Source organism: Chiloscyllium plagiosum, unplaced genomic scaffold (genome assembly GCF_037043375.1).
Source record: "Chiloscyllium plagiosum isolate Xiang-an unplaced genomic scaffold, Cpla_swu_hap1 HiC_scaffold_29, whole genome shotgun sequence".
NCBI lineage: Eukaryota > Metazoa > Chordata > Chondrichthyes > Orectolobiformes > Hemiscylliidae > Chiloscyllium > Chiloscyllium plagiosum.
In genome coordinates, this window is record NW_028270167.1 from 6,532,357 (window position 1) to 6,546,488 (window position 14,132).

Below are 14,132 nucleotides of genomic sequence, written 5' to 3' on the forward strand. Positions count from 1 at the left end.
TGTTCTAAGAAGGCGAAGGGAGGGATTTGATAGAGACATACAAGATGATCAGAGGATTAGATAGAGTAGACAGTGAAAGATTTGTTCCTAGGAGGATGATGTCAGCTTGTACAAGAGGGCATAATACAAATTGAGGAGTGATAGATTTAAGACAGATGTCAGAGGCAGATTCTTTACACAGTGTGGTAAGGGCATGGAATGCCCTACCTGCTAATGTAGTCAACTTGGCCACATTAGGGAGATTTAAACAATCCTTAGATAAGCACATGGATGATTTTGGGATAGTATGGGGGACAAGCTGAGAATAGTTCACAGGTTGGCGCAACATCAAGGGCCGAAGGGCCTGTTCTGTGCTGTATTGTTCTATGTTCTATGATATTGATGGCACAAGCTTCTATGAGGCACTAGAATCTGTCAATGGACCAACACGTCAAATCCAAAACTCCCTGAGAAACACCCATAACAAGATGCTGCATGCTAATAAGGAGTCAGCTTGGATCTCTGCTTGGACTACTTGAGGAAACCTTTTCCATCAATAAGAGTGCCGGTACATGATACTGCAATCATCAGCATCAAACAGTTGACTGCCAAAGAGGAATTGGGTGAAAGCCCAACTTCCAATTTAACAACTGAGGAAATCGTGACCATTGATGAAGAGCAACAAAGTCTCTGGAGTCGATGGAATGCCACCAGAAGCCTTGAAGCATGATGGGCATGTCCTATATACCAAGCTCTGATATTTTTATGGTCTGCGGTGAATGGCAGGATGCCACATGATCTTTGCAGTGCCATTATCGTCACCTTTTACAAAAACAAAGGAGAAAAGCGGCACTGCCCCGACTTATGTGGCATCATGCTCCTTTTCTATTAATGGGAGAATCTGGACATATTTCTGAACAGGCTTAGGCATCACTGAAGAAAACCTAAAGGGCCAATGCAGTTTCGGAGCAAGCAGAAATATGGCATATTTACTTCGACAAATACAAGAAAAATGATGACAAAACAAAAGTCTGTGCATCACTTTTCTAGATCTCACCAAGGCATTTGACAGTGAGCAGAGACAGACTTTGGAGGATCCTTGAAAAACAAAGATATCTATTCAGATTCCTGGCCATGTTAAAGTAATTTGAAGAAAATGCGTTTGGGCAGGTTGAGCACAACCTTGAGCTCAAATTCCTTCTGAATCTCCAGTGGCATGAAGCAAGGATGTATACTGACCCTGACCTTATTCACCATCACCTTCCGCATGACGCTGCAGCAGGCACCACACGTGACATTGAGGGAGTTTACGCATGCTTCTGGACTCCTGACCTCAGCGGTTTTCAAGCTCACAAAGACAGAAGAAAAACTCAACTGTGAACTTCTTTTCGCTGATCGTCGACAGTGTTCCTCTGGCTCACAGTCGTTCACATTTGCAAAGTATAACAAGGCACTTGTTCAAGGCAGCTCAACTTTTTGGGCTAAAAATCCATTTAAAGAAAACTGAAGTTCTGCATCAGCCTGTACCCCAAGAAGAATATAGACAATCAAGCATTATTTTTTGAGGGAACCAAGCTGGAGCCATCAAACAATTTATCTATTTGGGGAGGGTCAGTTTGTTTTGATGTGACCAAGACAAGGAAGTAGACAATAGGCTTCCAAAAGCAGGTAAAGGCCAAAAGAACTGCAGATGCTGTAAATCAGAAACAAAAACAGAAGTTGCTAGAAAGCTCAGCAGGTCTGGAAGCATCTGTAAAGAGAAATCAGGATTAGCATTTCAGGTCCAGTGACCCTTCCTTAGAAATGATGGTAACAAGGAAAATGTTGATTTATATGCAGAAGGTAGGGTGGGGAGAGGGTGTAAGGAGTAAATGATAGGTGGGAATAGAGCCCAAAGAGAGAAAAACAGTTGGACAGACAAAGGAGTGGATAACCATCTGGTTCAGCTGTTCATGGCGGCTGTTGTGGCAAACAATAAGTAGTATATAATGACAGATTCTGCGATCACAAGGATTGATGTGTGGGATTGGGTGCTAGGACATGGGAGAATTCAGGCCTTAAAATGATTGAACTCGATATTGTGTCTGGAGGGTTGCAAAGTCCCCAAGTGGAAAATGAGGTGTTCATCCAGCTTGTGCTGACCTTCGTTGGAATGTTGCAGCAAGCCTGAGAGAGAGGCGGCCAGGGAACAGGGTTGTGTGTCTCCTAGCTGTCATTCTGACTTTCTCGCGTGCATTGATCTCCTTTAATCAGGTATTGAACCCAAAAATGGACTTATACTCTTCAGTGCTGCTGCGGCATGAAGTCTTAAGAGCCATCAAGCTGAGCTTGGTCTCTCCTTGATCTAAAAAATGGATGGATTAATGACAATGTATTTGCACACTGGTTTTGTTTTAATGTGACATCTGGTTGCTGGATAAACTATTTTTCTGTTTGGCATCTGAGAGAGACTTGAAGCTGATTTTCTTCCTATCTTCTGCACAAAGTATTAAACGTTAGCTGATTAATCAATAGGGAATCAAGGTTTAGTGCTTTGACTGCTGTCAGCGCTTTGTTGTCACCTATCAGGAAGCGCAATTATCTCAGGACAATAACTTTCCTTCCACAATAATATCTTGCTTCTGCTTAAAAACCTTTATGCCCTCATAACTCTGTCTTAGTCAAGATCAATAAGTCACGATGATGTGAATTTGCAGTTGTTGTTTAAAGTTTCTGTGTGTTCTGTAACACTGTTTTCTAATTTATGTTTTCATATATATAATTTGACAATTGGCAGCCATCCCATGTCTGTAAGTATCATGGCGCCTCTCACAATTGAATTCTTGTTTGAAGAAACTGCTTGAAATGCTTTTTTTGCTTTTATTAATTACCAGTTAAATCTCAAAAACGCAGACAGATCTTAGATTTAGAGATTCACAATTTCACTTTAAAATAGAATGATTTTGTGCTCTGATAGCACCTGATGCATTAATCTGAAGCCAGTGATAATGTATGGTCTTGATTATTTTTTAAGAGGTTTGCTTCCATTATAATTTGATTTAGGAACCTAATGATCCATATGACCTAGGTTCTGTTCTGAAATTCTGAGAGGTGTAAGAAGGCAGTGGTTAGCACTGCTGCTCACAGCACCAGGGTCCCAGGTCCAATTCCAGCCTTGGGCGATTGTCTATGTGGAGTTTGCACATTCTCCTGTGTCTGCGTGGGTTTACTCCGGGTGCTCCGGTTTCCACCCAAAGATGTGCAGGTCAGGTGAATTGGCCATGGTAAATTGCCCATAGTGTTAGGTGCATTAGTCAGAGGGAAATGGGTCTGGGTGGATTACTCTTCGGAGGGTTGGTGTGGACTTGTTCGGCCGAAGGGCCTGTTTCCACACTGTAGGGAATCAAATCTAAAAGGCGCCATGTAAAAACAAATTACTTATTTTAGAAACATTTTAATTATTCACAGCATATCAGCATTCTTGGCAAGGTGAGCATGATTTGCTTATTCCTAATTGCCCTTGAGAAGCTGAAACTGGAAGAACAAAGTTATGTTTTAAACTTATTTTCAATTTATATTTTTTTTTGTTTAATTGAAGTAGATGAATGTTTAACTAGGCACTGGTGCAGAGACTTGCAAAGTTTTTTTGTAAGGCTACAACTTGTAGAATCCTTATTAAAGCATAAAATATTCTCTAGTTAGCAGTTAGTACAGTTCAGCTGTCTGTCTACTGCCAGCATTTTCTATAGTGATGGCACGTGTTCAAACTATATTTAACATGTTGAATATCAAGTAATGCCAAGAGCTTGCATCAGCAGTTTGTTCTTACTGGTGAATAGGCAATTCAAAACAATGGGAAAGAATGAGGAATGATTTTGGACTAGGTGCACAGATTGATACCTTGAATGATCCATGAAATTGATAATAATGAACATGTCATTTTAATAGGCTTTGTTCACTCGCATGCTGCTTCCAGAACCAGGGACTCGCTTGATCTGCATGACATCAGGGAATGTTATTAATATGTCAGCTGATCGAGATGCTGGAGAGAAGGATGTTGTTAAGTACCTGTTTGCTTGTTTTCAAAGAGCAAAAGGAGAGGTATGTACTTCTGAGAACCTGTCATTGCCCAGATAGCCTTTTAGTTGATTTTTTTTTGGTGTCCATTTCCTCCTTTTGTCCTCTATATGAGATTTGGGCTTTCTCTTTCCAACAACATTGAAAATATAATCTTTCTCAACAGATTACAAAGGTCCCAGAAAACCTATTGACTTACGCTATTCGTTGTAAGGCTCTGACTGTGTCCAACACGCGCACTGTCCTCCTCACACCTGAGATCTACGTCAATCAGAATGTCTATGAACAAGTCGTTGATTTGCTACTTGAAGGAGTAAGTGGACCACGTAAGTAAATAATTCCAGTATTTCTCTGAATTTATACATTGGAATGCAAGATAGGCATGTGTTGTGTTCTGTTTCATGTTGGAAAAAGCATACATTTGTGCATTTTTAAAAAATGAAATAAGCGCTTGCAATTTAATGCCTCTCACAAACTTCAGATGCTGTCCTAAGGTACTTCACATTTAATTAAGTACTTTTGAAGTGATCAACAGTTAATAGTATCAATCTAGTGATTAAATGATGTACTTCAAATTGACCATTTTATTATCTGAATCATTATCTTTGGTAAATAAATACCTGGTAGTACATTTATTTATGCAGAAGTTAGTTAGATAATAGAATGCTTTGCTATATTGGTTTATGAAGCAACATTTTTCCTTAATATGGATATTTAAAGGTGAAGATGTTATAGGACTGTAAGGAGAGACAGCATGAGAGTGGTTCAATTTTGGCGAGCTCTAAAAAGAGCCTGTGTCAATAAGATGGAACACATGACATTTTAGACCATTTTATACAATTCTGATTCTAAGTTGGTGTGTCTGGGCAACCCAGGCTTTAACAGTGGTGATGTTTTGATGAAATTAGTCATAGGTGGCATTCTGACAAATCATATTGTCTCAAAGAGTGAGTAGAACCCTCTTTACACACTGTACTATCAATATAATGAAAAACTCTCCAAAGTTACATTGGCAATGTAGTACCATTTAAATATAGCTAAGTAATAACAATTTAAAGGACATGCTAGATGCATGTGGGGAAGGCTAACTTGGCTCATCAGTCTAGAATTAAGTAAGTTTCTGTCCCTCCTGCTCCCCCATCAGTCACAATTTCTAATCATTTTACAAATAATTTCAGAACTTTTGCCTCCAACACTATATCCCAGTTATTCCATGTGATAATCATTCTTTGTATGGAGAAACCTTCTGCCTTCAGTGCCAAGAACACCTTTCCATTAAAATAGACCTGTGGTTTATATCTTACCGTTCCATGTTTACCAGATTCTTGATCGTTTACACAGTGAGATGCGCAGTGTGATCATTCTGCTACTCTGGATGTAGGATTGCACACTGAGCTGGAAGGTTCGTTTTCAGATGTTTCGTCATCATACTGGGTAACATGATCAGTGAGTATCCAGATGAAGCCGGGAGGCTCACTACTGATGTTACTTAGTATGGTGATGAAATGTCAGAAAGCAAACCTTCCTGCTCAGCGAGCAAATCTACATCCAGAACCTCAACCTGAGCTACATATCTTCTCACAATTCTGTTACTTGTACAGACTTTGAAGATGTTACAGAATTTATGGATGATGTGATAGCTATCTTGAAGGCAGATGAAGAGGTGCGGACATTCAATGAAGTCATGTTTCCAGTATTGGACATCTTATTGCGGCGCATCAAGGAATTGGACCTTTGCCACATAATGCTGTATGGTTACTTGGATATCCTCCTTTATGTTACCCGACAGCCTGAACTGGCGCAAGTAAGAAAATTCAAAATTACTCAAGGTTCTATATGATTTGCTGCTCGGATACTATTTATTGATTGGTTTGGTACCTGCTGTGTATAGAGATCTATTCAAACCAAGCTACAGAGAAACTTGCAGTGTTTCTGTTGGTACAATTGGATTGTGATGTGTATGTGTCACTGTACTTAACAAAGTCCTTAAACCTGAGACAGGTTACCGAATTTGGAGATGGCGAAGTGTTCATTTGTGTACTGTTTATAAGTATATTGTAAAGAAACCAAAACTCCAACTTTATTAAGACAGAACATTTGTAAGCTTTCTGATCCCTCCCCTTCGCGTTTAAGAATTTTCTTTAAGAATTCGATTGTTATGTGATTGACCCTCTTAGCAGATTTACTCACTCAAATGATGTTGCTGATCCAGTTTATTTAACCAGACATCAACCATATCCTGAGTAATAAGTACCAGCTTGGATCAGCTGCAGATAAACTTGCTTTCAATTTCCTGTCACATTGGAAACAGTTCCTTTGCAGTTCAGCTATCAGTTCCTTCATCTTTTCACCTCTCTCCCTATCATGAAGGACAGTCACAAGACAATAGCAGCCATACATTGTCATGTGAAGTCTTTGTCTCTTACACAAAATACCTTTGTTTCTTCTGCCAGTATAGTAGTATGCTACTTGTAGTATAGGAGAAGTCTTCTTAAAATAAGGCTGAAGTTATCCGGATGATGTGACTTCCCACCCAAATTCACGAAAAATCTGACCAGAACTGAGACAGGGCCTGCTCTTTTGATTTTAAATTATATTTAATCTTGATAAGTTGTGATATCTTGGGCTAGGAATTGCATTTCATTTCCAGTAAGTATAGAAAATGTTCCCAGTGTACTGCTTTTAGGAACCAATAAATGACTTGTAATAGCTAACATAAGGTGTGATTTCATGTTACCGGTGTCTGGTCACTGGGAGTACAGATCATAAAGTTGGAGACAAAACTGTCTTCGGTATGCACCCAAATGTACCTGCCATATTGCAGGTACCCAGGCTTACAGTGTAAAATTGGCTAGCCATTCACTGATGCCTCCACTCAAAAACAAGAGCAGCCTGCGAGGATGAGGGCTGCCCTGGAAATGTACATGAGAAGATGTTCCTATTAGTTTTCCTCTCTCTCTTCAACTGTCCTGATCTGCATGATTTCCAGTTGCCCTCTAGTACTTTGGTCGGCTGACTGTTTGTCGTATGTGAAACTGCATACAAAGTGTGCATCACCACTGGTCATAACTTTACCCCCACACAAGATTTTCCAAGTGCACTTTCTAGCAGGTCTGCTGGATGGTAGCCAGAAGCCTGATTATTTTTAAAAAATCTTCTATCTTAATATGTGATAGGGATTAAGACCATTTAACTGTACTGTGCTTTTAAGAATTCTTTCTGTTAATGTATGTGTGTTTCTATGAAGCTGCTAAATATGGTCAATGTACAAAAATGAAATTAGCATCGCAAATTTGAAATGATTGCTATTTATTTCCCTCACCAGGTTTTCTTAAAGCATATTGAGCCAAAGGATCCAAAGAATGGTAACCTATATCAGCAGACCCTGCTGGGGACTGTCTTAAATATGTCTTGTTTGCTAAAAACTCCAGGACTGGTGGAGAATCACTTGTACTTTTTGAATCCTTCGAGATCTAGTCCTCAGGAGATCAAAGTTCAAGAATCAAACATTCACCAGGTGAGTTCTTTTGAATGGGTTGTGCTGTTGTGCAGTTTTCCTCTCCATCCAACTTGTCTGGTCACATGCTGATGGGCTTTACCCTGACTTTTGCCAATATCAGTCTTGTTGCAGTGAGAACGAGGTTCTCAAAAATTATAATGCATACTAGAGAATGTTCAGAGCTGTCTCATTATTGAAGGAATATTGCCTCCAGTTTCCCTCTTATTTCCTTTTATCCTTTCCTCGACCAACCTCAGTCTGGCTGAACTTGGAGACCAGCAATTGAAACCCTGGGAATTCTGTTTTTTTCCACTTGTGAGCCCACCCATCTAGTGTTGCTGTTCAAATTTTGCCTTCTAGTTCTCTTATGGCTTAAGTTTTATTTCCTTTATGAGCAAGCTACTTCTTAGTTCCACCTGTACTGATGGATACTCATTGATTATTCTGATATATTTCACTACATTTCAGTTGGGGTGTCCAACTGAAGTTGTTTGCGGTTGTTTCATTTTGTTAACTTCCACTTGGGTGTCAGCTATGGCTGAGTGGTAGTATATTGAATTACAATTTGCTTACAATATTTGTGGGTTCAAATCAACCATATACTTATTTAAATTCTGGGTTGAAACTTCAGTGCAGAAGGACTGCTACATTGCTGAAGGTTAACTTGAGATCTGTTCCCATCCACTTGCTTAGGCAGATATGGGCATAATTTGAAGAGGTAAAAACAATGACTGCAGATGCTGGAAACCAGATTCTGGATTAGTGGTGCTGGAAGAGCACAGCAATTCAGGCAGCATCCGAGGAGCAGTAAATAATTAGAAGAGGTGGCATCCTTACAGTTTCCTAATCAACATCGCTGCCTCTCGTTCATTCATTCTTTGTGGTGTTTTCCTGTATACACTGCATAAGCTGTAACACTTGCTTCTAGATCTGCAAAAAGTAATCTATCAGTTGTAAAGTTCTGTGGGACATCTCAAGGGATTTGATGCTGCTCCATATAAATAACGTTCTTTATTGCAGTACCTTATCAAGAGCATGGAGTAGGTGATACCTTAATTTATGTAATCTTATTGATATCAAGCTTATATACATGACTAAGATATCTTTGTTCTGAAACTTTGATTCCAATCATTCTGTTTTCATCCCTTTTACACAAGAATTTGCAGTTAACTGAGAGATAAAATTGAGCAAATGGAGCTTTCCTACCAATCATCTATTAGCTTACCTGCAGATGACTTCATATATCTTTTGTAATACAGTCTCATTTTTGGGAAGGTTGTTCAGAATATTCTTGTTTTGATTTTGCAGTTCATGGCACAATTGCATGACAAAGTTCACCTGATACTACGGAACCTCATCCAACTTTCCTCAGATACCAAACATTGTATCCTTTCCTGGCTCGGAAACTGCCTCCATGCTAACTCAGGACGGACAAAAATCTGGGCTAACCAGATGCCTGAGCTCTTCTTCCAAATGTATGCATCAGATGCCTTCTTCCTGAACCTTGCTGCTGCTTTGCTAAAACTCTGTCAACCCTTCTGCAAGCCAAAGTCTCCTAAACTGCTGACCTTCAATCCTACATATTGTAGTTTGAAAGACCTGAATGAAGAGGAACGGAAATGCAGAAATGTTCATATCAAAGGTGTGGCTGAGCAGTAAATCGATTGCTTTTGTTTTTAGTTATCTAACAGTATTTCAGCGCAATGGGTGATATCTATATCTGTTATCTTGCACAAAATCTTGATGCTGGCACTACTTTAGTTATTAACAAACATCTGGCTGCTTTTGAAAAATGAAACTTGCAACAGGAAGCGTGGAAGTGAATTAGACCCAATAATTGATCCTCGTGGAGTGGCATGGCCCCACTTGATACTCATAGCTCACAGTCTGCTCTTTACCAGTGGCAGGTGTCTTTTTTTTATTTAAAGCACAACTGTATATTTCAGTGGTTTCCAGACTTTTCCTAGTTTAGTGAATCCTATATACATGTTGATATACTTACTAATCCATTGCAAACCTTGGTATACTCCTGGGATCTTTTAGTGGATATTTCCTGGGCCACCCAAAAGAAAACAGTGCCAAAATTGCACAAATTTGTTTTTTTTTTGCATGTAGAAACACGGCACAGTGGTTAGCACTGCTGCCTCACAGCGCCAGAGACCCGGGTTCAATTCCTGCCTCAGGCGACTGTGTGTGTGGAGTTTGCACATTCTCCCTGTGTCTGCGTGGGTTTCCTCCGGGTGCTCCGGTTTCCTCCCGCAATCCAAAAATGTGCAGGTTAGGTGAAATGGCCATGTTAAATTGCCCGTAGTGTTAGGTGTAGGGGAATGGGTCTGGGAGGATTGCGCTTTGGCGGGTCGGTGTGGACTTGTTGGGCCGGAGGGCCTGTTTCCACACTGTAAGTAATCTAATCTAAACAGAAATGAGGTTGGTGGTAATTCAGCATTCTCAAGCCTGATTTGACATGTGGTTCTCTGTGCTGGGCAAGAATCACCTTTCGGCCAATGTTATGAATAACGTGTTGTAACTACTCATGTATCTCATTTACAAGTGTGTAAAATTACTGTTGCAATGGTCAGCACAACTTTCTGCACTGAATTGAGAATGAAAGTGTGTCAGAAAAGTTAAGGGGTTGACTGAAAGAGAGGAGGGGCAGAGAGCTAGGAAATGACCATGAGACTGGGCAGTGGCAAAAAGGAAACTGGTCGAGATGATGATTTCGTGGGGGAGGTGGGTCAAGACAGTGATGATGCAGCGAGTGCAGGACAGGTGATAGCCTGTGCTTTAATGTCATAGAGTCATACAGCACAGAAACAGCCCCTTCGGTCCCACCAGTCCATGTTGACTGTAATCCCAAATTAAACTAGTCCTGCCTGCCTGCTCTTGGCCCATACCCCTCCAAATATTTCCTGTTCATGTACTCCTCCAAATGTCTTTTAAGTGTTGTAACAGTAGCCATATCCATCAATTCCTCAGGAAGTTCATTCCACACACGAGACACTCGTTGTGTCAAAGAAAATCATCTCTCACATCTTCTTAAAAATTTTCTCCTCTCACCTTAAAAAAATGTCCCCTAGTCTTGAAATCCCCCATTCTCGGGAAAAGACATCTGCCAAACACTTTATCTATACCCCTGTTTATTTTACAAACCTCTATAACATCATCTCTCAACTTCCTACATTGCAATGAGAAAAGTCCCAGCCTGTCCAGCCTCTCCATATAATTCAAGCCCTTCATTTACAGCAACATCCTGCTAAATCTCTTCTGAACCCCCCCAGTACTCAGGCCTCACCAATGTCCTATATGACCTCAACTTCCATATTCAAAGGTCTTAGCAATGAATGCAAGCATGCTAAATGCTTTCTTAACCACCATACCAATATGTGAGGCAAATGTCAAAGAATTATGGACTTGAACCCCTAGGTGTCTCTGTTCTACAATACTGCTGTTCTACTTTTAATTGTACAAGGCTTGTCTTTGTTTCTTTTACCTACATGTAATACTTTGTATTTATCCAAATTAAGTTCCATTTGCCACTGTTCAGTCCATTGACCCAATTGATCGAGATCTCTTTGCAATCTTAGATAACTTTCTGCACTGTCCACTGTACTACCAATCTTGGTGTCTTCCGTAAGCTTACTAACCATACTTTCTATATTCTCATGTAAATCATTTATATAAATGATAAACAAAAGTGGACCCAGCATCGATCCTTGTGGAACACTGCTAGTCACAGGTCTTTAGTCCAAAAATCAACTCTCCACCATCATTCTCTGTCTCCTGTTGTTAAGCCAATTTTGTATCTAATTGGCAAGATCACCTTGAATCCCATGTGATCAAACTTTAGTAATTAGTGTACCATGTGGAACCTTGTCAAAGTCTGAGTAAAGAATATCCACTTCTCTGCCCTTGTCAATCTTCTTGGTTACTCCATCAAAGAACTCAATCAAGTTTGTGAGGCACAATGTCCTTTGCACAAAACCATGCTGACTATCCCGAATCGTTCCTTGCCTCTCCAAATACATATAAATCCTGTTTTTAGAATCGCTTCCAACAACTTACCTACCACTGAAGTCAGACTCATAGATCTATAGTCCCTTCTTAAACAAAAGCACAATGTTAGACACTCTTCAGTCCTCTGATACTTCACCCGTGTTTATAGATGATAGAAATATTTCTGCAAAGGGCCTTGCAATTTCCTGCCTAAACTTCCACAAAGTCCTGGAATAAATTACATCAGGTCAATATAATGTGGAGCAAAGAACCAAGGAGCACACCTGCCAATCTGGCTCCACACCCATAAGTAACAAACTGTTAAAGGCAGTCCAGTTGGGTAAAGAACAAATCCAAGATGGAAAGCCCCTTATTTGCATCCATTAACTCTGAGCTGTGGTTCTTTAACATACTTTTTGACACCCATGCCAATATGGCAATCTGTATCCTTTTTGCACAGAATGTACACATTGGTTTTCGGCCATTTTGGACACTTTGCCAATTTTAATATCTGTAAAATGGGCATAGACTCATTGAATTCCTAAGCCAAGATATCTTACCAGCAGCATTGTTATGTAAAAGCTGTGAATGGTTACATTTTATTAGGATATTTTAAATGGGAAATTCTTTTTGTGAAAGTTGTTTTATTCCTTTGCCTTAGGTTTGGACAAGGAGACCTGTTTGATCCCGATACCTCAGGGACTGGAACCGTCTTTTGCTCAAACATACAACTTGGTCACAGAGAATTTAATCCTGACTCAGTTTGCCTTACACCTAGGTTTTCACAGGTACTGAGAGTCTATGTGCAATTCATAGCATAAGGAAAAATGGTCAGAAAGTGCATTAAAAGTGCAATTAAATCACGTCTTCAACCTGTTAATTTTTCCTTTCCTGGGATCATAGGAGAAGGCTTTCCTAACAATGCACTGGGTATGTATCAAGGGAAGGGTGTGAGGGCATGACCCTCATTGAATGGCTGATAATGGTCAAGCTTTCATCAATTATTACCCTGACACTCTCATTTTCCACTAGGCCACAGATCAAGCATGATCTCATTGGATGGTGGAGCGGACTCGAGGGGCTGAATGGCCTATGTTTTATATGGACATAAATGTTAAATAACTTCGTATTTACATATGAAGTTTGAGAAGTTAATTGATGTCACATGTAGACATGCTGATGCACTTTGTAAAATCTTGCTGTTAATTTTTTCATTTGTTACCTTTAAAGAATTTTCAGGTTCAATTTGATTCCGCCCCTCCTGTAGTCCTGGAGACATCAATTCATCGGTTAATTCCTAAGAGAAGATGGAAAGCGTCTGAGAAAAGCAGATTAAGTTTAAAACAAAAAATATGTTTTAAATAAAAATAGAGGGGAATTGCTCGATCTCGATCTCTGGAAAAATAGCTATGCCGTCTTGAGTTGTCCTGCTGATGCAATATATCTTTTGTGATGTTCCTCTGTAAATGCTCTGCCTCTTCGGATTAGTCTTTTAATGAGAAAGCTGTGTTCTTCACCTTCACAGGTTACACGATCAAATGATAAAGATGAACCAAAGCCTACACCGACTGCAAGTTGCATGGAGAGAGGCACAGCAGTCTTCCAGTCCAGCTGCAGAAAACCTACGTGAGCAATTTGAACGGCTGATGACAGTTTATTTATCGACCAAAGCAGCTGCCACAGAGCCACAGATGCTCCAGAACTGTATGAATTTGCAGATTTCCACCACAACAATACTGGTGCAGTTTGCATTGGGCAATCAAGGAACAGACTACGTGGAGGTGACCTTCCCACTTCTGGACTTGGAATACTGCATGCTTTCTCATGTCCCAGGTATATAGCATGCCTTCTTGAAGATTTGTGAATCTTGAAGATGATGCCCTCTTCCATCTAAACGTTTCTGTTCTTTGTTGTATCTTTTTCTCTTTAATGTTTCTAATGCCATTTCCCAATTTGTGAGCAATACCATGGCAAGTCAACTAAAAATGCTTTGTTTAGAAGCAAATAGTAGTCTCATTTACTTCAAGAATAGTTAATTTGGTCTAAAGGTAGCTGTCAATCATTTATCAACCACTTAATACTGCCCCAGTATCTTGCAGCTGCAATGAAGAGTTAGTGCCTTGAACTCATTTTCCACTATGTCCTAGCAACCATTTGAGATTAATTGTTCCTTTCAACTTCCTAATGTTGCCTTGAGGTACAGGCTCATGGTTAACACCTGCCCTCACTCCAGCTTCGAAATGTGTCTTTCCTGAGTGCAGTGCACCTGGTAAGCTTTGTTGTTGTTTATTTTTGAAGGTATATAGTTTAAATTTCATTGCAATGCATCACGAAACAATGTGCCTCAGCAGAGGTGATTTGGAATGGTATAGTGAAGGAGTGATCTGTTCATTGGGGTTTATTTCACTCTGGTGCAGTGGATGTTACAATGATCTTAAGTGAAAAATTTAGTTTATACATTGCAAATGGACAAGGCTTCTTGTCTTCTGTGTGAGATGTTCCACTAAAATCCACACCGTCATGCTGGTGGGTATTAACAGAATGTAATGGAAAGCTTTCAGAGTTAGCACATTGGAAGGATGAGGTCTATTTGGCAGGAGGCTCT

General features: G+C 40.0%; 1 protein-coding gene across 2 annotated transcripts in view; it reads left to right on the forward strand.

Moving 5' to 3' along the window:
• The window catches only part of ube4a (ubiquitination factor E4A (UFD2 homolog, yeast)), a 58,817-nt gene that overhangs the window by 15,917 nt on the left and 28,768 nt on the right, over positions 1–14,132 (forward strand). For both annotated transcript variants that reach the window (XM_043676496.2, XM_043676497.2), the window contains exons 5-11: positions 3,907–4,059; positions 4,202–4,361; positions 5,637–5,839; positions 7,361–7,552; positions 8,843–9,176; positions 12,189–12,315; positions 13,053–13,360. In XM_043676496.2, the coding sequence (XP_043532431.2) occupies positions 3,907–4,059; positions 4,202–4,361; positions 5,637–5,839; positions 7,361–7,552; positions 8,843–9,176; positions 12,189–12,315; positions 13,053–13,360 (1,477 nt within the window). The remainder of the gene's footprint in view (positions 1–3,906; positions 4,060–4,201; positions 4,362–5,636; positions 5,840–7,360; positions 7,553–8,842; positions 9,177–12,188; positions 12,316–13,052; positions 13,361–14,132) is intronic.